Source organism: Ciona robusta, chromosome 2, assembly GCF_009617815.1.
Source record: "Ciona robusta chromosome 2, ASM961781v2".
Taxonomy (NCBI): domain Eukaryota; kingdom Metazoa; phylum Chordata; class Ascidiacea; order Phlebobranchia; family Cionidae; genus Ciona; species Ciona robusta.
Window position 1 is genome coordinate 302196 of NC_143236.1, and position 22547 is coordinate 324742.

At 35.2% G+C, this 22547-nt stretch overlaps 4 protein-coding genes across 6 annotated transcripts; 2 read left to right on the forward strand and 2 right to left on the reverse strand.

Annotated features, from left to right (window-relative positions):
* Nucleotides 1-1539: 1539 nt before the first annotated feature.
* Nucleotides 1540-3357, reverse strand: LOC149739448 (claudin domain-containing protein 2-like). Its single transcript, XM_089894175.1, has 3 exons — nt 2897-3357; nt 2387-2545; nt 1540-2038 (listed from the first exon to the last, which is right to left on the reverse strand). Exons 1-3 carry the CDS (start codon nt 3051-3053, stop codon nt 1893-1895), a joined length of 462 nt encoding a protein of 153 aa, XP_089750301.1. The 5' UTR covers nt 3054-3357; the 3' UTR covers nt 1540-1892.
* Nucleotides 3358-4244: 887 nt separating this feature from the next.
* On the forward strand, nt 4245-6399 carry LOC149739449 (N-acetyltransferase 8-like). The gene is made up of 4 exons (XM_089894173.1): nt 4245-4404; nt 4505-4613; nt 4668-4897; nt 5907-6399. Exons 1-4 carry the CDS (start codon nt 4273-4275, stop codon nt 6147-6149), a joined length of 714 nt encoding a protein of 237 aa, XP_089750299.1. The 5' UTR covers nt 4245-4272; the 3' UTR covers nt 6150-6399.
* On the reverse strand, nt 6397-15542 carry LOC149739450 (EF-hand calcium-binding domain-containing protein 4B-like). Of its 3 annotated transcripts, none has more exons than XM_089894171.1 (14): nt 15244-15539; nt 14589-14700; nt 13865-14024; nt 12837-12974; nt 12409-12503; nt 11593-11756; nt 11085-11266; nt 10436-10490; nt 10046-10134; nt 9606-9976; nt 9068-9228; nt 8560-8742; nt 7830-7904; nt 6397-6839 (listed from the first exon to the last, which is right to left on the reverse strand). In XM_089894171.1, exons 1-14 carry the CDS (start codon nt 15427-15429, stop codon nt 6624-6626), a joined length of 2187 nt encoding a protein of 728 aa, XP_089750297.1. In that variant the 5' UTR covers nt 15430-15539; the 3' UTR covers nt 6397-6623. The 3 variants fall into 3 exon arrangements, with proteins under 3 accessions (XP_089750297.1, XP_089750296.1, XP_089750298.1); XM_089894172.1 differs by having other exon boundaries at nt 6748-6868; nt 15244-15541; XM_089894170.1 differs by having other exon boundaries at nt 9606-10134; nt 15244-15542.
* A 3148-nt stretch (nt 15543-18690) lies between these two features.
* Nucleotides 18691-22150, forward strand: LOC149739451 (YTH domain-containing family protein 3-like). The gene is made up of 6 exons (XM_089873243.1): nt 18691-18881; nt 19177-19293; nt 19355-19561; nt 19619-20397; nt 20462-21140; nt 21366-22150. Exons 1-6 carry the CDS (start codon nt 18858-18860, stop codon nt 21429-21431), a joined length of 1872 nt encoding a protein of 623 aa, XP_089729369.1. The 5' UTR covers nt 18691-18857; the 3' UTR covers nt 21432-22150.
* The last annotated feature ends 397 nt before the right edge of the window (nt 22151-22547 follow it).

Below are 22547 nucleotides of genomic sequence, written 5' to 3' on the forward strand. Positions count from 1 at the left end.
TGAGACACTTTGTCCAGCAAGACATTTTAATATTTCCTTTTAAGGACCCTTATTTAATGATAATCAGGAAAATAATATGACAGAATTATTTGACAGTATTATCACGACTTTATAAAATACGCGTCAAAGCTGATTACTGTTGTTAAATATTCTAAACAAATTGTATAGTAGGGTGGGAGAAGATGGGACACATTCTTGTTCTATTTTCTCGTTCCATTTGGTAGTAAACAAAGAATAATAAAAGAATTATAAACCGTATTCCCACGACTCCCATAGACCGTTGTTAATTGTTTAAAGCACGATCAGGTTATTTTAGGTAATAAGGGTGTCCCATCTTCCCCCACTGTACTATGCTAAATAGAAACAATATTTTTGAACAGGTAAAAAAATGCGAAATAGTAACGTGCTAATTTTGAATGCTTGCTAAATCATGGTAAAGTCGATGGGATTTTGTAGCTTGCGAGTATGAGCGATTATACTAGTTTCATAGATTTATAAAAACAACTTAAATATTCCGTACAGTTTAATTTATTACTATATAACTACTTTTAGTTTTGTGAACAAAAACTGATATAAACAGAGAGTAAGTAGGCAAAGGTCAACATGACTTTAGTTTGGAACGACAAAAAATATCGGTTTAACGTTATATATATGAAGTTTACATGGCAAAGAAACTAGCACAGCCTGTTAAATTCGGTAGGTTAACTACAAGTTGCAGAAAACTGGTAATGTAATTATTTTTTAACTTGGTGTCCTATATATCTTTCCCTACATTGTAGTTTTGTAGGTTTTTATTGCCAAACTTTGAAAGGTTTCTTTTAATTTAAATATTGGGCAATATGCGGTTAAGGGTCCCATCTTCCCCTACCCTACCATATGACTGTGTGCTGCTCAAACATCCCGAACTTGGTACATCTTGCTAGAACACTAAGTATACATGCGTTGACCATTTATCTAATTTCACGTTTCGCTGCAAGTACGTCTAATATATCTTTAAATTATAATCGCAATCGTTACAATGGTTTTAATTCAACATAATCCTTTAATTTTTCGCTTCTTACAAAAGTCTATGGTCGCACGTGTCAGTTAATTCTTGACAGTCTCAATATAGATTCGTGTAATACAGGTGATGTTACGTGTGTATGCCACGTCACCATCCATACCCACTATGCGGTGAACCGCAACGAACGATAGAGAATACTTACCCATAGCTAGTTACCCATATTTTCGTGTAATAAATATTCCATAGACGCGCCCCCAAAGAATTATAATTGGCATAGTTTAAACAAGTTTATTTCAGAGGGACTATTTGGAAACCAATTGAATTTAAGAAAATTTTCGCCCGCCTACGCATTACTACGTATGTAACTTTGTGGTTTAAGTGACCGCTTGGTTTTAAACAATACCAGTGAATTCTTACCAAAGATCACGCACGCCCATGCTGGTGGTGACCACACGTTAAGTCTACAACCTTTTATATGGTTTATTGCCAAAGGGTCTAACCACCCCGTCTGCCTTGTGATAAAAGCTACGAATTACTTCCTTTTACAGCTTTTATTTTTAAAGCGCTTCAAATATTCACAACACAAACAAAAACACCTGCTTTATAACAAAGCATATTTTCATCGATAGTATTTAACTTTTGTATACGAGTCCTCACTTTACCAATATAAAAGTTCATGGAAATCTCATAAAACTCCAAGTTAAAATATTAAGAACAATAGAACAAACATAGTTCAGTTTAAAATGCACACGGTAGGTTGGGGTAAGATGGGCCGTCTTTTTATTTTTCATTGTAAACATGGGATGTTATGTTCTAACAGTATTTATCTCACCCATAATACTTGAATATTTTAGTTTGTGCGTTTTATTTATTCAATGATCAATTTGTTTCACTTTCCCGCACATCCTAGTAATGCGCCGGTAAGAATATAGACAGCCCCTGACACCCAGCCAAGATAAAAAGAATAGCCGAAGATCACATAATCCGCGAAATTTAGTGCCGTGTATACAGCACATGCTGCAAGTATCACCAATCCTGTAGATAAAGTTAGATTATGTATTTATAACTTGTATTATATATAACCTCGCGTGGTGGCGCAACAACAGTCGTTATAACACGGCTGTTCTGTTTCATTCACCTTCGCGGTGTGCTAACGAGTTACGGCGTATGTAAGTGTGTGTGTTTTTTTATTGTTATGTATAGCTGATAATATAGGTAGCTCATAAGGCACTACTGGAAATGAACAATTGCTCAAAAACACACAAGTTGACAAGAGAGAGCTGCGTCAATTAGTCTCGAACCCGGCTTAAACAGGGTCGGTAAATCTCTGTGGCAAGCAAATGAGTGCATAAATTAACGTTGGACATTAAACTGATTTCTTACCTCCGAACATTGTAAGCACTCCGTCAGATAAAAGGCAACGTCGTCTCTTATCGCAACAGATTTCAAACAAACCAACAAATGCCCCGAGTACAACAAAGAAGGCACCGACCAACATCAGAATTCGTGGAACAAGCAACTGAATTCCAACTCCTTTCCAACCTTTATTAAATGAAGATTCTCCAATGTTAATACAAGGAAGGTTTCATCCTAACTAATGCTTCCAGGTCCAGGTATAATGTTAATCATATATAAAAACCAAATAGGCTTATATATATATGGGTTGTGAATGCGTTTGTAACTGTGTATAAGTTATTATTATTGTGTTTTTTTGTGTTTTGGCTGACAAATAAATCAACCTATAAGTGACCAATGGTTTGAAGCACTATATAACTGTTAACATTTTGCAAGCCTCTATGACCTTGCGGTTATTTGGCAAAAGGACCCAGTAAAAAGTAATCCTAATATAGTTAAAATATATAAGCACGTTATTTATATATTACAATAATTAACCTTGTGTATTACATAACGAAATCACACATATTTCAAAGAGATTCGAGTGTGTTCCAATGGTGTGCGTCCAGTACTTTGTGAGCATAGATGCGAGGTAAGCACCACCAGCAACACACCAAAGAAGAATTCCAGATATTAGAAGACATTTATTAACCATGTTTTTTTAGTTTTAATACTGTACCAATATTTTCACAAAAAGTCTTTCTTAATGTTTTAACAAATAACAAAGCGGTTTGAGGAAGGTTAGGATACGGTTATACAATACTACTCGTTGTTCTCTACCAAATGAAACGATGATAAAAACATGAATCATTTTACCCCCAATAAGTTAAATTAGATTTAATCAAAATTTAATATTTTATGAATACAAATTTTGTTTATTAAAGTATTTAGTATACCATCGATGTAAACATTTTTATTCCTAGTTTATAATTCCTAAACCAATCAGTATACAATGCCGCCGATTAAAATAGGTTAGCATACTTTAAACATTACTTCACTAACTTACGCTAACTCAATCAACGCCATCATTTAAGCTGGATATGACTTGGCGATGAAAATAAACGCAACGTTGTATTTAAACATGAACGGCCTCGGGCACATAAAAATTCCGCTACGTATCCAGCGCATCACAACGCGTAAGAAGAATGGCAACTTTATGATGTAATGATGGTTTCCACTTTGACCTTGCTATACATGCTAAAATATTTGCCATATATTTATTGAATTCTGTGAATCCTCCCCTGATTAAGAATGTTTAAACTTGATTTCAAAGCCTACAATCTTAATTCGTGTTATTTACGTGTATTCCTAATATTAAGTACACTTGTAATCAAAATTAACAAAGAACCTTAAACTGTTCCATCTTACCCTGTGTGTTTTCGAATTGCTAAAATAGCACTTGGTGTCAACTTGCTAAATAAATTTTTGTATGTTTTAATATATTTCTTTTAAGTGTTCTTATATTTATTTTATTTTATTTCTACCCGAGCCCTTACATACACTTGTTTTAGAATTAATATTATGTGCTTAAATATAAGACCTTACCCCAGGGAATTATTCTACATTTTAAAGAAAGTATTCACTTTCCTATTTCTAAGTTTATTTTTAAGTGGAGTTCAGAAGTTTCGGTTACGAGCAAAAAAAGGATTTTATCGAATACTTTGTATGAACTGGAACCAATTCAGCGATAGCTGCTATAATATGCGGATGTGCTTTCTTAACTAATCCTTTGGTATGAAACGAAAAAGAATCTGTATATGGCGACTTACGTGTCCAACAGCGTCTGGACTGCTTCAAATACGCGTGTCAATATCAACTGATAATACAGACGCTTGGTCAAGTCTCAATACGCGGATGTTGTGTTCTGTAAAATTATGAAGAATATTACAGTTCGTACGCCGTCATCTGATGAGGTATTGAATATTCGGGATTTTGTACGTGCTGGATTAAATGAACATTGGTTTAGAGCTTACTACAACGGAATATTTCTCTCCGTACCCATTCAGGTTGGAGTTAACTATAAACTTTGAATTCTAAATAAAATTAAAAAAATACCCAAAACCGTAAAGTTTAATAAAATGCATATTTATTTGTTTGTTTGTGTAGGCGGTCATTCTCGTCTGTGTTTTATTTATTCTCACCTTCGTCGAAAAACTAAGATTCCAAGATGTCTCGATAATCATCACATGTGTACACTTGACATTAGCAGGACTTGGTAAGACACGCGTGATTAAACAAGAAGTTACTGATTAACTAATTTTTTTGATAGCTAGGCAATATTGGAGAATGATCATAAACGAAGCGACGATTGAATTAGAAAGCCAACAAAAGTTTCATGAAATGTATCTTAAACAAAGTGAATCGAACTTCTGGATAGCAGAGTTGAAACATGAAGGTCGTCCATCTATCTTGGTGGGAACTGTCGGTGTTAGACTGCCAAAAATTGAACACGCATTTAAAAATAAAGAAAAAATCTGTTGCACTTCTCTGGAGTTAACGGTAATTTTATATTGGCTTTTATATATACTATTAAGGTGGGGTAATATGGGATGCTTAAGCACCTTTTACACAACATTTCCATATCAAAATCCAACATAATGTATGAATTGTATCTTGTTTACACACGCATGGCGGGACAACTACAGCTTACGAATTACTGCGTACGTAACTTGGTGGATGCTTATTTTTTGGAAAAACACTCCGAGAAAATTCATTAAACTATAACAGTGGGCAGGACAAAGAATGTTTAAACTGGATTTTCAGAGCGTACAATATTATTTCACGTTAGTTACGTGTATTCCTAAAAATATTAGGTATTAATGAAATAAAAAGGATTTTAAACTGTCCCATTTTACCCTTTTGTTGTCGAATCACTCAAACAACACCTGGTGTCCGAATACCGTTTTGTGTGTTTTAATAGAAATCGCTAAAGTATCAACTAATAAATATTATATCCTACAAATGATAAAACTAATAACCATCAAAGTAGTTCAGATCTCTTTTAACAAACTGGCTATTGCTATACTGTTTTCACACAGGCCACTTCACATAAATTATCTCCAAGTGCAAATGACTAAGTTTCGAGTATACGTTGCCGGCGCACTTTGATGGACGTCGAGAAGACTGTTAAACAATACTGTAGCATTTTTTTTACCCAACGGAGACAAAAAAGTATCCAATCTTTCCCCGTGTTCCATCAACTTACTTAACCCTATACTCTATATATTAGGGTGGGGGTAGATGGGACACGTCTTTCTATTTTTTTGTCTCTTTTGATAGCAAACAAAAACATTCAAAGAATTATGAAACCGTATTCTCACAACTCCCATATGCCGTTGTTAATCGTTTAAAGCACGATCAGGATATTTGCGGATAATATGTGCTAAAGTTGACCCGTCTTCCCCCATCCTTTATACTATATATTTATTTTTACATTTATTAATTTTGAGCTGTGGCTTGGTGATGTATTGTCACTTAAAATTAAACACAACACTTTTGTTTACTACAGCGAATGTCAGTTGCTAAAAGTTGTCGAGGAAGAGGAGTAGCCAATATTTTACTGAGTAAAGTCTTGCAGCACGCACGCAAGCATAAGAAGCATGTTGCTCTCCATACAACTGGTGCACAACCAGCAGCAATGCGGTTTTATTACAAAAATGGCTTTCAACGAATCGTAGAAAGAAAAGAGAGAGTGCTTAGTGGAGCAATCAGCTTGCCAACATATTACTTTATTAAATTATTTAAAGAATAAATTGACAGTCGTATCGGCAATCAAGGGACCTGAAAAGTAAAGTTGTTCACAGTGCTTGCTTCGTAGTCAGAGTATAAGCATTTAAAAGGCCAAGCTGCTGGTTACCGTTATAAGCCTATGTGTCTTGAATTGCTTCAACCCATCGGCCACTAATTGTTTGTCTAGTAAGTAACCAAAGAATATGATATATACCACTACTAATATTGCGGATGCCTATGCTATAACTCGCGAAATAAACATTTTCACATCATTTACGCATTTATTTATTTATTCAAGCATACTACGAGCTTCCTTAACAGCTGCGGATATTCGTAAAATATTTTGTACGGAACCACGAACGTTGCATCACAATGTATAACGGACACGGTGAAACGTCGCACAGTGAACAGATAATTTATACGTCAGTGCAAAGTACTTGAATTGCCATGGCATCAGCTTTTTGCGGTTGGAAATGAAAAACAATTTAAAAAGAATTCACGAAAACTTTCCCCCACAACATGAACTTGACTTCAGCTCATCATCGCTTGCAGCAAGTGACAACACACTGTCTTTCTGTTCATCTTCAACCTTTGTGAGGTCACAAGCAAACAACGTCATGCTTGAGTGGATTTTCTCGCCAGACTTGGCACTAGTTTCCGAAAACTTGGCACCATATTCTTCAGCCAACTTTGCACCTTCTTTGGGCGTGACCTGTCCCAAACAAATGTTCAATACACTGTCTAAACATTGACAAACTTTCAGTATTTAATAAAAATATAAACATTGAATATGTAAACTTACATACATATAGTAGTTTTAAAAAAAAGGTTTAAAACTGCATAAATAGGAAGTAATTAACGATTACTTTTTTGTTTGCCATAAGGCAATAAATCCAAAATATACTTTAAACCATAATGAATTAATTGAACTCTTTGAAATCGTTCTAACTAACCATAATTTTATAAACCATAGTGTATAAAAGCGCCTAATTAACCAGTAATTAATAAGCTTGCGAGCAAAACAATTCAACAAACCAATAACTTGTTAGTAACTGGGCAACTTTTGGATTTTTTTGTGTTACAGCGCAAATATAAAAAAGGGTAAACCTTTTGATATTATTTTACAAATAAATGATCACATTTAAACCGCATAATTTCCAATTAAATAACAATTACAGTTTAAAGCAATAATATCAAATTGTACCTAACCAAAATGTCTGGCCCCAAGGCATAGTGGTTAACGCGCCTGCCTGTAACCCACAGTTAATGAGTTCAAGGCTCGACGTTGCTACCATTGTGGGCGTATGTGTCCTTGGGCAAGACACTTAACGGCAATTGCTCCAACCCAGTGGTCACTAATGGGTTGTCTGAATTATCAGCCATACATAAAAAAATAAAAAAATTCCAAAAAAAATAATCACCCACAAAGTAACATACATAGTAACTCGTAAGCTGACACAAGGTGTTAAACCCGTGTTATAACGACTGTCGTTTTCCAGCCATGCGAGGATAAATACAGTTACAGAGTCGTATTTTTTTCTATCCTTTTATAACAGAACAGTTCTTTTCATTAAAGCTATGCTCTTCAATAGGAAACTGAGTAATTGGTGTACAAACTGTCCTTATTGCATGTGGGGGGTTTTCATTGTTTATGTTTTACTATGTGATATCACTGGTGTTTAAACATAAACTGTTTACTCACCTGGCGAGTCTTGTTGGTTGCTATATCAGTTTTGTTGCCCAATAAAAGAATAATAGCGCTTGGATCTGCTCCTTCCTGAATAAAAAAGATTTTTTTTAATATTGGTATTGCAACAACCCACAGGAAACTAGTGGGTTGGAGCAATGTTCATGAAGCATCTTGTTTCACATTCGCCGTCAACAATATTAACATGGAAACTCTAACCCCCCAAACCCTGAACTAGAGGCAGGTGCTTAACCACCATCAAGGAAATATTTGATTTAAAAAATAAGTAACTATTTATAAATGAACATTTATCTATTTGAAAACTCTGCGCGCAACCAGTAAGTATCAGCTTAAAGCTTGATGGAACAGCCATTTAAAGCATATTTTTAATGCTTAAACAACTTCACAGTTAAGACAAACAAACTAACTCAAAGTTTGTCAACCAATGATGTATGACTGTTGGTGTTTATGGAGACAACCCTGTGCATGTAACAGAAGAATGCACAGAGATCTCAGTCAACTTTGCTCCAACCCCATGGTCACTAACTGATCAACTGCATGGTCAGTCAAATATATAAAAAAAGAATCACCAACCAAGGTATATAGGCCTACATGGAATATTGTAAACTGTATATTAAACAGAACACCTGTGTTATAAGTACTGTCTTTGCCACGCTACGCGATTATAATATTTTATTTAAGAACAAAATACAAATACATATTATGTATGAAACATATGACTGACCCTCACACTTTGCATCCAATTTCTTACAGCAAGGAAGCTTTTTTCATTTGTGACATCATAGATAACAACAATACCATCAGCTTTACGAAAATATTGACGTGTTATACTTCGATATCTTTCCTGACCAGCTGTGTCCCATAATTGTAATGCTATCACTTGAGCATCAAACCTTATGGTTTTCATCTGTTCCAAAAAAAATTTTTACCTCAGTTTTTTATTAAATAGAAAAAGATTTAGGATTTTGTAACATTACAGCAGTAGCATGCGGACTTGGCCCAATTTTCATCTGAGTGCAATACAACTAAAAAAAGAGACGCTTGAACACGAGTTTTTGAACTCGGCTAATCCCGAGATAATATACGTTCATCATTATGTATGTGGCTTTTTATTAGAGCTATGCTCTCTTGTTTGTTTAAGATCGTAAGCTGAAACCATTAGGCAAGGTAGATGAACCAACCCTTTTCTTCTGAATGCTTTATATTTATGTGGAGTCTAACTATAACAATACCTGGTAGTCCACACCTATTGTTGCTGAGATGGAAGAGGTGAAACTTGAATTAACAAACTGTTGAATAAAACTTGTTTTTCCAACTCCACTGTTGCCAACAAACACAACTTTATAAACACGGTCAGGAGTAGGGACAGGTTCATTTCCATGTTGGTCCAACACTATTTTAACATTTATGAAACAACAAATATTAATTGAATTGCAAATTCACAAAAAAAGGTATCTTGAAGTCATAAATAACACAAAGTGCAACATGTGGTTGCTCCATACTCCTCATGCCACTTTGTGGATTACCAAGCATGCAACTTCTGGTGATTGTTTTTATGAATCCCAATATGCAACTCATGACCAATCGGTTAAAGCAAAAATAATTATCTTAACTGTCTTGCTAAAAGAGTAGGAAACCACTAACAATGATAATCACATTGAACTACAAACATTGTATACTATGTTTACGAGTTGAGCGCTCTTTACCATTATTTTACAAGAGTACACTATAAGCACTCGTTGAAAGATAACGTGGATATGAAACACATACCAGCATCAATGTGATTTAACCCGGACATGGAAGGATGTCTTCGTAGATCGATCTTCCCATCTTCCTCATCACTCGCATCTAGAGCACGATTACCAAATTGTTCTGGTGACATCATCATAACAGGATCTCTGTTCCTTCTTGTGAGAGAAATAAGGGAAGATTGCTTTGGTCTTCCATGAAGCTCCTCCCCATTGTTCATCTTTGGATGCGAGAAAGATGACTTCCTTTGATTGTTGTTCAAAGTCTCGTCACTCTTGCTTGAAATTGAGCTTTCGTAAACTCTTTCAACCTGCTCTTCGTCAATCACTTCAAACTTTGGACGTTGGATGTTACGAACTTCTTCCAAGTTATGAAGATTCGAGTAAACTTCACTGAATGAAATAGTTTGGATTCGATAGTTAATCCCAATGAAACACAGCAGATTTGCACCAACTACCAACCTGTGTTTTTCAGCTTCTGGAAAATATTTGCCAACATTTGAACCTTGTGTGAATAGTGGTGGTCGTTGTTTGGGAGTTGAGGTTTGTAACTGAATCTAAAGGAAGTACATTTACTACATGAAACAATAATTATACTGTTTATCGGTAGATATGTTATGTAATAATATTTTGATAAATATGTCATGTATTCAAGCATTCAGCAATGTCTTCTAAAATGATAAAACTCATAGACGATTGGTATAAAAAGAGTATTGCATCAATTTATGTCTCTGAAAGTTTAGATATAAATTGAAAGATTAACTGCCGAATAGAATATTCAATAAAATTGAGTTACCGCTAAAATTGTATGAAACAAAATTTTAATTATGAAGAATTATTAACAATATTTACCTTGTTCCTTTGCTGGGCTTCGTCTTTATCATCTCTTAACTTCCTGTTCACTTCTCTGTTATTAACAAACCAGGACTTAATAAATATTCCTACCCAACGCCAACACATAGTTTTATCAATCACTATCTCTTCAGTTGATATACAACATAGAACATCTGTGTTGCTAACACATAATTTAACACTGTGGTTATATGTCAGACTCTGTCTGCAGTCGTTTAATAACCATAGAGAAACATGTAAACACACTTCTATTACACATTAATCTAAGTTACAATTTTACATCAGCATGAATCATGATTATCTGGCGCTGTAGCAACGTGGTTCGCACTTGCCTGTAACCAAGAGGTAATGGGTTCAAGGCTTATTGCTGCTATCGATGGGCGTATGTGAGTGTCCTTGGGAAAGACACTTAACTGCAATTGCTCCAACCCAGTGGTCACCAATGGCTTTTAAAAATTATCAGCCATACATAAAAAAATGAAAAAACCAAAACAAATAATCACCCACAAAGTAGCATACATCCTAACTCGTAAGCTGGAACAAGATGTATGAACACCTGTGTTATAACAACATGCATATAGTTCTAACTTTGACCAAATTATGAAAGCTCCTTTACAAAAAATGTGTTGAAAATTTTATTTATAATAACCTGAGCATTTCAAGTTGACGAAGCAAACTCTTCTTCTCAAGATCCAACTTCCTTGCTTCTTCCTCTGCTTGCTCTCTCTCCTCTCGTTGCAACTTCTGTCTTTCTATCGCCTCCACATGAACTTTTGTTTCTTCTAAATCTTTTTGCGTGTTTTGCAGCTCCTCAGCTAAACTCTGGTTGAGCTACAGACATAGATAGGCAGCATAAACAACTGCACACACATGTAAAATATATCTTGAATCATATCCTGGTTTATTTCCAGTATAAACAAAACCAATTCTACATTTAAACCAGCAATAATATAACTAGACATACAAGGTATGTGCTCTTTACCATAATACACATCCCACGTATTTCAATGCTAAAAACAGTTGCTATTTGGGGAAGCTTTTAACAGCTAAAAATACAATATACCTCAAACTTTCATTTTATATTTTTTATAAAATTTTAACACAGTTTTAGGAAAAATATTTAAATCAAGTTTTTACTATAAAATGTATTAACATACTTGTACAAGTTGAGCGTTTTCTGATCGAACCTCAAGTTTTCCGCTGCTTAACTCCTGCACTTGCTTCTCTAACGCCACCTGGCGTTGGGAAATCCGCTCAAGTTCTCGTTCTTTTTGTTTCAACTCATTTTGTAAATTCATGGATAATGCTCTTTCTCTAACCACTAGAAATATATTATATCTCCTATTTCTTTTATATCAGAATAAAACATTAGATATTATCGGGGTATCTTATGGGTAAATATGTTTATAAGTAGATATTCATTACCCTACAGATGATAAGACTGGTTACAATTATTTATTTACACCAGAAGAGCAGATTCAGGTCAATACTTTTTTGTTTGGGCTAAAATAAATATTTTATTTAAATTGAACAACTTAAACTTAACCCAACAATAACTTGCAAAATTATTACAGTAACAAATAAAACAAGTTTACAAACATTGGGTTAATACATCTAAGCAAAACAACATTAGCAAGAGGCATTTCTTATTTGTCTTTCTCATTTTAACTAATTTCAATACATTGGTTGTCCTGCACTTACACTAAGCATATATACTATAGCAAGCTAATACAATAGAAAAGAATGAATAATCCGTTAACAATGCAAATAAAATGGGTGCTCTGCTACTTCACAACCAGGAAATGAATGAATGCCTGGGAAACAACCACAGAGCAATCCACAAAGATCATTCAGTCTATTCCCATGCACGTCAATGTCTTCAAGACATCAATAATCCATAAATATTCATGCTTTGCCCCGAGCAACCTCACTCAGGGTCATAATTAGGCAATCAACACAACCACAACATTTACCTTCCTCAGCCACAGTTTTACGTCTTTCTTCATTGATTTGAAATTCCATCTCTTCATAAAGCAGGCGAACTTCATCGGCGTGGTTTGTTGCTCGTCTGTGAGAAACCAACTTTTCATTAAATCAAAAAAATCAATTTCTACGAGTGTAGAGATCATATCAGTCTTTAGGGAGCAAATTGCAGCCAGGTCAGCTAGAAATTTTCATATCAATCTCGTGTTCTCATATACTTAACACGAATGACTAGGATATTTTTTATTCTGACGTTCACTCCTGTTAAATATTTGATTAATTATTGATTTGAACTAATAGGAGAAGAAAATATTAATGAACAGATACAGACCTATTTAACTGCTTGGAGCACATAACACACAACAGATGTTTTATATGTAAATGAGATGATTTGTTTATAAATTAGATAATGACCAACTCTTTTAGTTTTCGTTCCATTGCAACTTTCTCAGCTTTTGCTTCATTCAGCTCTTCAAGAACAATTTCAATGACTTGTTCTATCGGAATTTCATCATTTTCTTCCTGCATTCGATTCCATATCTCTCCCACTCTTTCTCTGATGTGAATTTTATTTTAATAACATCCCATTAAATGTTCTAATGTGGCAAGACAACTTAGAATTAGACTAATATGGATGTATTATTGGGCACTGTATGTAATGGCAATGTGGAATCATACACAATGTGGCTTATGCTTATGAGTTACCAAATACGAAACATTGTGCATGATTGTTTACTCTATATGGCTGCCGATTTAGATAATTGATAAGTGGCCACTGGGTCACAGGCTAACAGCAATTAGCGTCTCGTTCAACTGTCCAAGTGTCTTGCCCTAATTGATATAGTAGGGTGGGGGAAGACGGAATTCCTTTGGAAGATTATATCCATATGTTCATAGGCGTCGATTTTTTCACGTTGTAAACTAATTTTAGGAGGACCGAAAAAAAATGTCAGTGTATGCTTAATTGGAACGCAAGTATAGGCTAAAATACGACGCATGTGAAGGCCTAAAAATGACGCATGTAAAGTCTAAAATACACGCATGTGAAAATAAACTACGACATACATGAAGACCAAATTCTGCCCCACGTTAAGGCTAAATAAACTACGGTCCACGTGAAAGCTGAATTCCAACGCACGAATTTTCTTTGTTTACTACCAAATCGGAAGAAAAAATAGAATAAATAGGTGTCCCATCATGCCCCACCCTACTATACAGTGCACGACAATATAAAATGCATGGGCCTGTTACAGTGTAGTGTTACAAGTTTTTAGAACTGTGAAACCCTATACTACATCTATACTACAAGTAGGTATTGTTTTACTTTTGGGCTGATGTGTCATCGAATTATATACAGTGTATCATGAATGAAACATACAGTGAAGTAGCCACTAACACTACCAAAGTACCTTAAGAATTATTTTTAATTAGAAATTAAACACTTACCTATTGAAAGAAGGATCATGCTCAAGTCGTTCCAAGATATGAGATAATCTCAACTTTTCATCTTTGGAAATGTTGGAAACATCTTGAGGAAAGTCAGCTTCGTCATCAACCTCAACAAATGACTCAGATGTTTCAGAAACATTTAATCCAAGAAACCCACCTGGAAAATAGAAGATAGTCATTTTATACATAGACATATGTACTATGTTGTTGAGCTGTTGTGTACTGGCAAAATTAACTAGGAGTTTTAGAATTATTAATGACTAGTTTTGTTGGATTTGACCAACACCCAATGGCCAGTGCAACAACATATATAAATTTGAGGTAATGAAATTGTAATCATTATTATGTTTGAATGTAATTCATATTCCCGAGTGGTGGGGAAAAAACAGTACTGTGTTTTCTGTTTATACCTCATACCAGCTTACGAGTTACCACGTAGATAACTTTGTCATTGATTATTTTTTATGTATGGCTGAAGATTTTGACAATATTAGTGCCGGGTTGGAGAAATTGCCGTTAAGTGTCATGCACAAGGACATTAACGCCCACAATGGTAACACAGACCTGCTTCGAAGGAAGAAGGGAGACTTCAATTTCAACTTTAATTATTTGACACGTTATTGGAGCGTTGCTGCTCGAGGTTGACCTTAACTCGAAATATTCACAAAATCAAATTTGCGTGAGGTGTATATTACTACGTTTACTCAAGCATTTCTCTCACCGAATCCTTCACAGAACTCTTCAAACGTAAGAAATCCGTTCCCGTCATTGTCCAGACTGTCAAATACGTCACGAAGCTGCTCGTCGCTAAGAGGGAGTTCCCCGTGTAATCTCTATCAAAAAAAATCGAGACATTTTGTTTTGGGGCAATTTTTAAAGTTAAATAGCAACAATTTAATGAAAACAAACACAGAAGCTTTTTTTATTGAAACAAACCAAAGTGTTGCATTAATTCCACGAAATGTTTACCCCAGTATATTCGCCCGAACACGCACAGGCCAAAAAACACAAACAGGTTATTTTGACAACCAAGTCTTTTTCCCAATGGTTATAGCCAACAAAATCGTACGTGCGTTAACGGAAAAGCAACAAAATGGTGTAGGCGTGTTGATATATATTTCGTCTAAATGAAGCCGCCATGGCGTTTTGAGGTATTCATAGCTTTGTTTATTCAGTACGTTGTTTCTCATCCACTTCTTAATTAAGTTTAATATGCTCTTCGTTATACTTTAGAAGCGACAAGTGAAAAATATGTTAAGGTGTATTAAAACAAACAAATACAGTATTAGTAAATACCCATTCAAGTACCAGTGGCAATAACACACACACACAGAAGCAAGCAGTTTGACTTATTTAGCATCATTTACTATATGAACCTGCATGTCAACTTTGTTGATAAAACCTTTTCCCTCTTTATCACACAGAGCGAATAACTCTCTCGATTTCTCTTTTACCATCTCTTCAATGCTTTCCGCGCCTGATGGCTCGAACTGTAGTAGTGATGTCATCCCTGATTGTGACGTCATCCCTGGTTGTGACGTAACGTTCATATTTACTGACATCACCAAAAAATGAATTATTTTATTGAAATATCACGTTCCGTCAATAACTTTCATTGTGTTACATTTCTGCGGAATAAGCGTATATATATGATAAGCATAAGTTGCCAAGAATTAGCAGAATTCAACAAATTGTTTTAGAAAGGCAACTAAACACAAAAAGAATATAAACCCACCCGCCGAAACCTGCCTGGGGCGACTAAATAGTTCTGTTACCAACTGTACTAATTTATATACTAAAAGGACATTTGTGCTTAAGTAATATATATAGAGAGTGTAAGTGAGTTCATATCAACACACGCACGTGTCCATTAGGTTGAGCCTAAATGTTCTTTGACTTTCCCGTTTGCAGTAGATTTATTATTAAGTTAAGTTAAAAACAAAGACGAAACACCAAACAAACGTAAACCCTACAAGGCATTAGCCATTTAACAATCTAAAATATAGCACTTGTTTGTTTAGCTACTTTAGCATATCCGGGAGTGTCGAGATTTCAAGAGGTCTGCCATCACAATATACTTGTGCCGAAAGCCACAAACGTGTTCGCTTGTATAACACCTGTTTTTGTTAACGGCGATATCAAACTTGCCCAAAAACAAACTTCATCTGACTATTCTGTACTACAGCATATTTACCGAGCACGTGAGTAACTCATATGCTGCGGTTGCATCCCATAATACAGCCCTTGCTCTGCTTCTTTATCGGTGCTTACTCGAGTATCGTTCTATCGTTGTACAATTCACAGTTCGTTGAACTTAAATACTTAGTTCTGCCACATTATGACTGATCTCACGAGCGTAAAATCATTCCCACGAATCGACACGCTTTTTGCTTTTCGACCGCCTCAGACTACAGTTTTGTAAATTTATTTAATGGGCGTATAGGGGTCTTTCGAACTTTCAATACATACTGCCACATGTGAGCCTCACTAAGTCAACACACAGCTTCTCCTGAAAGAGTACGCAAACAATTAATAACCGTTGGAGTGGCATGGAGCGTGAAGCGAATCAGCTGGTATTACTAAATGACAAACAAAGAAAAAGTAAAACTTTTTTTATAGCATAATTGGCGTATTAAAATATATTCGCCTTTGACTGTTGTGTATTGGTAATAAGGCACGTTGTTAAACATTTATACGACTCACAACTATTTCACAAGGCTTCGTCGGCTTCGCCTCGTAATGTATATACACCTTATTGATCGGCATTCGCTCACTGCACTACGGATGACGTTATTTTACGAATTGCAAATTAGCTTATACGAATTGCAAATTAGCAGATTCATAGCATGTTGGAAACACATAATACAGTAACACCTGTAATGTCAAAATTGCAATTTTAACTTACCTTCACTGCTTAAAATTTAAAAAATAGGGCTTATTCCACAAATTAACAAACGCCAAACTGCAGGAGCAAAAATCTGAAACTGGCTTTATACTTTTTTTTTCAGGCAAGTTAAAGTCCTTACATTCTGGAAAATCAAAATTTGGGTATTGATAGGTATGTTCAAATGTGACCTATAACTACCATCAAATATTTAAAATACAAAACAGCTTTTGAAAAATATGAGTCACAAAATCGCAAATTCGACCGCTGGGTTAAAAACAATTGGCCGTGGCGCAATGCATGGGATTTCCCATAAGAAAAAGGCGCTTAACTTTGATCGTTTCTAGTTTCTAAAAAACTAAAGATTGTTTTCTGATTTGGTATAACGAATGTTTCTTTTTTAAACTATATAAAAAAAATTGTAAAACATATAGACTTTATTGAGTTTTATTTTTCGATTGAACATAGCAACATAATATGCTGACTCAGCACTTTTTCCTTATTAGTTAATTTTTCGCACTTTTTTTTATATTGCAATGTTCATTACGTCTTACTAGTACCATGGCCTACTCAATACATTTCATTTTTCATATTATATAATGTATTATATCTATTGATTCAACGAAAGAGGGTCTATAAAATCTATATGACCACTAACGTTCTCAACAACAAGAATGAATGAATGAATGAAATTTACTTTATCCTGGCCGATGTCGTAATGTATTTGTTCCGATTGATATATTTGTACCGGTTGTATTGCGCATGCGGCGAGACGCTACTGTGCAGGATAATAGGTTGAAACAAATACAATGACGACCCGGTGTCGCAGAAATATGGTTTCCCTAGAAAACTGGTTCCAATCACAGGCTATATTTATAACTTATTTTATGGGGAATCTAAAACTCTGGTTCCGACTAAAATAACAGTTGTTATAGATGCGACATATTTCGTAAGTTTATATTTTAGGATTTATCCTTTAATAGCAATTTATGCTGTATTTTAACTTAAATTATATATTATGGCGTATAACCAGTGACCACTACCGTGAACACGTCATCATCAAGGATAAACTGCGACAAAACCTACATTTTCACATTAAATAGAATAAACTATATATAAAAACCTGTATGTATGATTCGTTCGGAACCAGGTTTAAATATTTCTGATAAAAATGTACCGTGTCTACGCCTGCGCAGTAGCCGATGAGAACCAGATTTCCGCGACACCGGTCCAAATATATTATGACCCTCTGTTGAAAACGTTCCAGACACGACGTTTACACGTTAAAACATTAGTTTTTTTTTATTTTAAGTCAGCAGAACTGAATTGGTATGTTATGTTTAACTTGTAGAAAAAGTAAGTATACCACTAACAAACCTACTTTATAGTATACTAATATTTTTCCCCGGAACGTTTTTTAGCCAGTGCGTATTTATTAGAGCTCGTATTGTATTCGTTCCGACCTACTGCGCATGTGCAGTAGCGTCTCGGCGCATGCGGAATAGCGCCCGGTACAAATAAATCAATCGGAACCAGTATATCAAGGCACCGGAATACGACAGTCGTTATAATACGGGTGTTCATACATCTACCTCGTGCCAACTTACGAGTTACCATGTATGTTACTTTGTAGGTGATTATTTATTTTTATTTATTTTATATTTTTTTTATGCATGGCTGATAATTTGGACTAGTCACCACTGGGTTGGAGCAATTGCCGTTAAGTGTCTTGCCTAAAGACACATACGCCGATAATAGTAGCAGCAGCATTTCTACCAATAAATTTCTGACATTTTTGTTGTTTTTTGTTTGTAAATTGGCTTTATAAAAGTAACAACTATGAAGCTGGCTGCTGTGAGACTAATAGACCACCCATTGTTATAACGTATCGATAGATGGCGCAATTCCTAATAAAACAAAATCTTCGCAAAGGAGAATCTGCTTCTAGTTACGTAGTTTGATTACAGTTACATTTGGCACTTCGTTTACAGAAATTAATCTACCATAATTTGTATTTACCCAAGAAACTATAGGCTTGTTTAAAGTTACTGCGATATTAGCTGTATATTTAAATACAAAACGTTCGAATGCAATATTTATTTCGTTATGTCCAATGCAACATTAGATCAAGTAAGATAATGCTTTGTTGTATATAAGTTAAACTATTTTTAGTTTACATAAACAACAACATCAACATAGTGAACACTGAAGTACTCTGACATTTAATTTGTACAACAATTATTTCACATAGGAATTTACCATTTTTAGAAGTTGCCAGCATAAATATTGACCGCTGTTTTAATTATACAACTGAATAATGAATAGTACAAGTAATTTATTTTACTTTTTTAATAACAATTTTCAATAAAAACAGTGTAGGCATATAAAGTTGTTGTATGTATTTAATTTTTTTCTGCATGTACAGCATCATAAAACTCAAACTGGTCGAAGCAGAATGCAGAATGGTTTAGAAAGTAAAGGTCAGACTGGAAGGAATGATGAGTTTGATTCAAGTTATATGCATCAAGCTAATGTGAATCCGGTTAGTTATTTAAAACTTTTAGTTGTTATTTATTCTTTTAACTTTATAAAATCTTTCTTAGGCTTATGGCATGGCACCAACCAGCGACTCCTACATGCCAAGTTATTATGGCCAGATGCCGTTTCCTTACATGGGAAGTTCAGAGTGGTCAACAGGGAGTACAGATAACATGCCGTATTTATCTGGATTTGGTGGGGAAGCTCAACAACACAGCTTTCTACCTGATGCCATGTTCAGTCATCCTCCAGCTGCACTTGGAAATACACCAGTTAGTTGGAATAATAACTTACGATCGAAAAACAGTTGATATAATTTTATTTTTCAGGCGTATTACAACCAACCGTATAATTTTTTTCAACATGGAACTGACTTTAGTCCGTGGGCATCGCATAGCTCAGCACATGGGACTGGAATGCCAGAAACTCCTGGTGGAACTGGCTTCGGCCAGCAAACTGCTGCACCAACTTATAATGGTGATTATTATCCATCAATTATGCCGGCAACTCCGCATGATTATTTAGGTACTGGTGAAGCTATAGTTTCCAATGGTAGTGTCTTGGGTCATGGTGCCCCAGGTGCTGCAATACCAGGTGTTGGTGGAAGTACTGTCATGTCAAGTGGTGACCCTATTGGTAAACTACCCGTTGGTTCTTCATCAAATAGCATGAAGATGGTTGAACAGGGTATACAGAATATGGGACTTGGTATGTCTTCAATGTCTGGCGATCCTATGAAGCAAATGCAAGTAACTCCTGTCATTCCCATGCCTGGTGGGGGATCTATTGTGTCAGCAGGTGCACCACAAAATGCAACCAACATTAGTGGACAATCAAGCCAAAGCGCCAGTTCAAGTAACAATAGCACACCAGTGCCTGGTTCCAATGCACCAAAGCCAGTATCATGGGCAGCTATTGCATCAAAACCTGCAAAACCGCAACCTAAACCGAAAGCTAAATCGATGGTTGGGCCAGGACTACCACCACCTATTAAGCATAACATGGATATTGGAACTTGGGACTCTCAGACTCCAGCTAAAGGACCAGCGAAAGGTCAAATGCCAGGTCAACCAGGTGCCCCGCAGAGATGGTCGGCTCCACGGCAGGGGTAAGGTTTTGTTTTGTTTGTTTATGTTCCCAGTTAGTTTAATTGTGTTTGCTCTTTTTCACAGACCTGCAGATGGTTCAGTTTCATCGAATCACCATTCTGCAAATTCTGGAAACACAAACACTAATTTCCACTACAACAATGCACAAACTAAAGAAGAATCAGGAAATGAGGTGTTGGAAAAATTAAAAGCGGAAAATGACTACAACCCAAAACGGTTGACCATCGACGTTCGGAATGCAAGATTTTTTGTAATTAAGTCGTATTCTGAAGATGATATTCATCGTTCCATCAAATACAACATTTGGTGCTCCACTGACCATGGCAACAAACGATTGGATGCAGCGTTTCGTGAACAGCAAGGACATGGCCCGGTTATTTTACTCTACTCTGTAAACGGTTCTGGTCATTTCTGTGGCGTTGCAGAAATGCTCACTCAGATTGACTACAGCAAGCGTGCTGGTGTTTGGGCTCAGGATAAATGGAAAGGAAAGTTTCAGGTGAAATGGATTTATGCGAAGGACGTTCCTAACAGCCAGCTTCGTCATATTCGTCTTGAAAATAATGAGAATAAACCGGTGACAAACTCACGTGACACTCAGGAGGTTCCTGCAGAGAAAGGAAGACAAGTTCTTAAAATCATTAGTAGCTATAAACATCAAACAAGTATATTTGATGACTTTTCACATTACGAACGCCGTCAAGTGGAAGAAGAAGGTCTTCGTCAAAAACGTAATGAACTGGTAAGTGGAACAATTGTTTTGTGTAATTATAATTGTTCCATAATTTGTTTCACAAACTGATAATAGTTTTTTTAAAGTCTACAGTGACTAATTTATTTTACTAATGTCAATTAATATCCTGAAATTTTGTACATGTGTTTACAAAATTGACATTTTTATGCTTTTTAATTAATATGTAAGACTAAGATAAAGAATATATAAAACTAAGATGTTTATGTTAAACAGAGATCTCGGGACAATCACAAAGAAAAACAATCAGCTCATCCAGACCAAGCGTCGCCAAAAAATTAATCAATTAGTTTTGTTAGTATGCCTAATTTAGTTTGTCACCACTGCTTAGCTGGAAACTTAATTTGTTTGTATAATATGAAGTGATTGTATTCTTTATTTCATTATGGCGTCTCGGTTTGGGCTGTTGTTGTGGAAATTTCAAACGTTGTGGTGAAAAATGTAAATTCTTTGCATGGTCATTTTACCTTAAAAAGAACACAATTATTGGTTAGTAGGGACTAAGAGTTACTAACTATGCGATGCCAGACCGTCCTACTACAAATATAAAATAATAAGAATGAACCACACCACAGATAATCATGATCATTTGTGCCTCATAACAAAGTTATTCAGTGCCACCACAATAATACCATCATTCGTAATCCATGCATAGTAGCGTAAGATCTCATTAGTTTGAATATTCGTTGTAAAATATTTATTGTTTTCTTGGTATCTGTAATAATGATGAGTGTCAAATCCTTGTTCCAACATACAGGGCAATCACTTGACTTTCATCTTCATTGAAAATTATTGGAACTATGCTAATAATTATGTAATGAAGTTACTTGCAAATTATTATGTAAATATAATCTTGGGCTTCGTTATCATCACAGCACGATGTGTGCAACCGCTGAAGTTTTCAGTGTTTTATTTCGTAGGTTGTTCTGTTCGTGTGTATTGGTTCCACTAAATTTCTATCGTATAACGAAATTAACATAATATAAATTCTTGTGTGGTGATTCATTCTATTTACTTTCTCAGACATTGATTGTTCAATTAGATTTTTTAGGACTGAACCTACATTTTAGCACAGAGGTTATGGAGAAATTAAAATATGGAAATTGACATTTTATCCTGTATGGGTGGGGGAGACCATCAACCAACAAACAAAGTTGTCAGTGTGCAAACATTAAAGGGGCAGCAGTGCATAACATTTATGACTAAATATAGCAAAAATTAGAACAAATCAATGATTGTATGAAAAACAAATTTAGGAAAAAATCTTGCGTTAATATGGCATACGTGCAACACAACTTAAAAATATTTTTTTAAGTGTTTTAATTACAATAATGTATTGTTTATGACATAAAATGAATAAATATCTTCTGTGTTTTTTGTTTAAAAAATATTTTAATT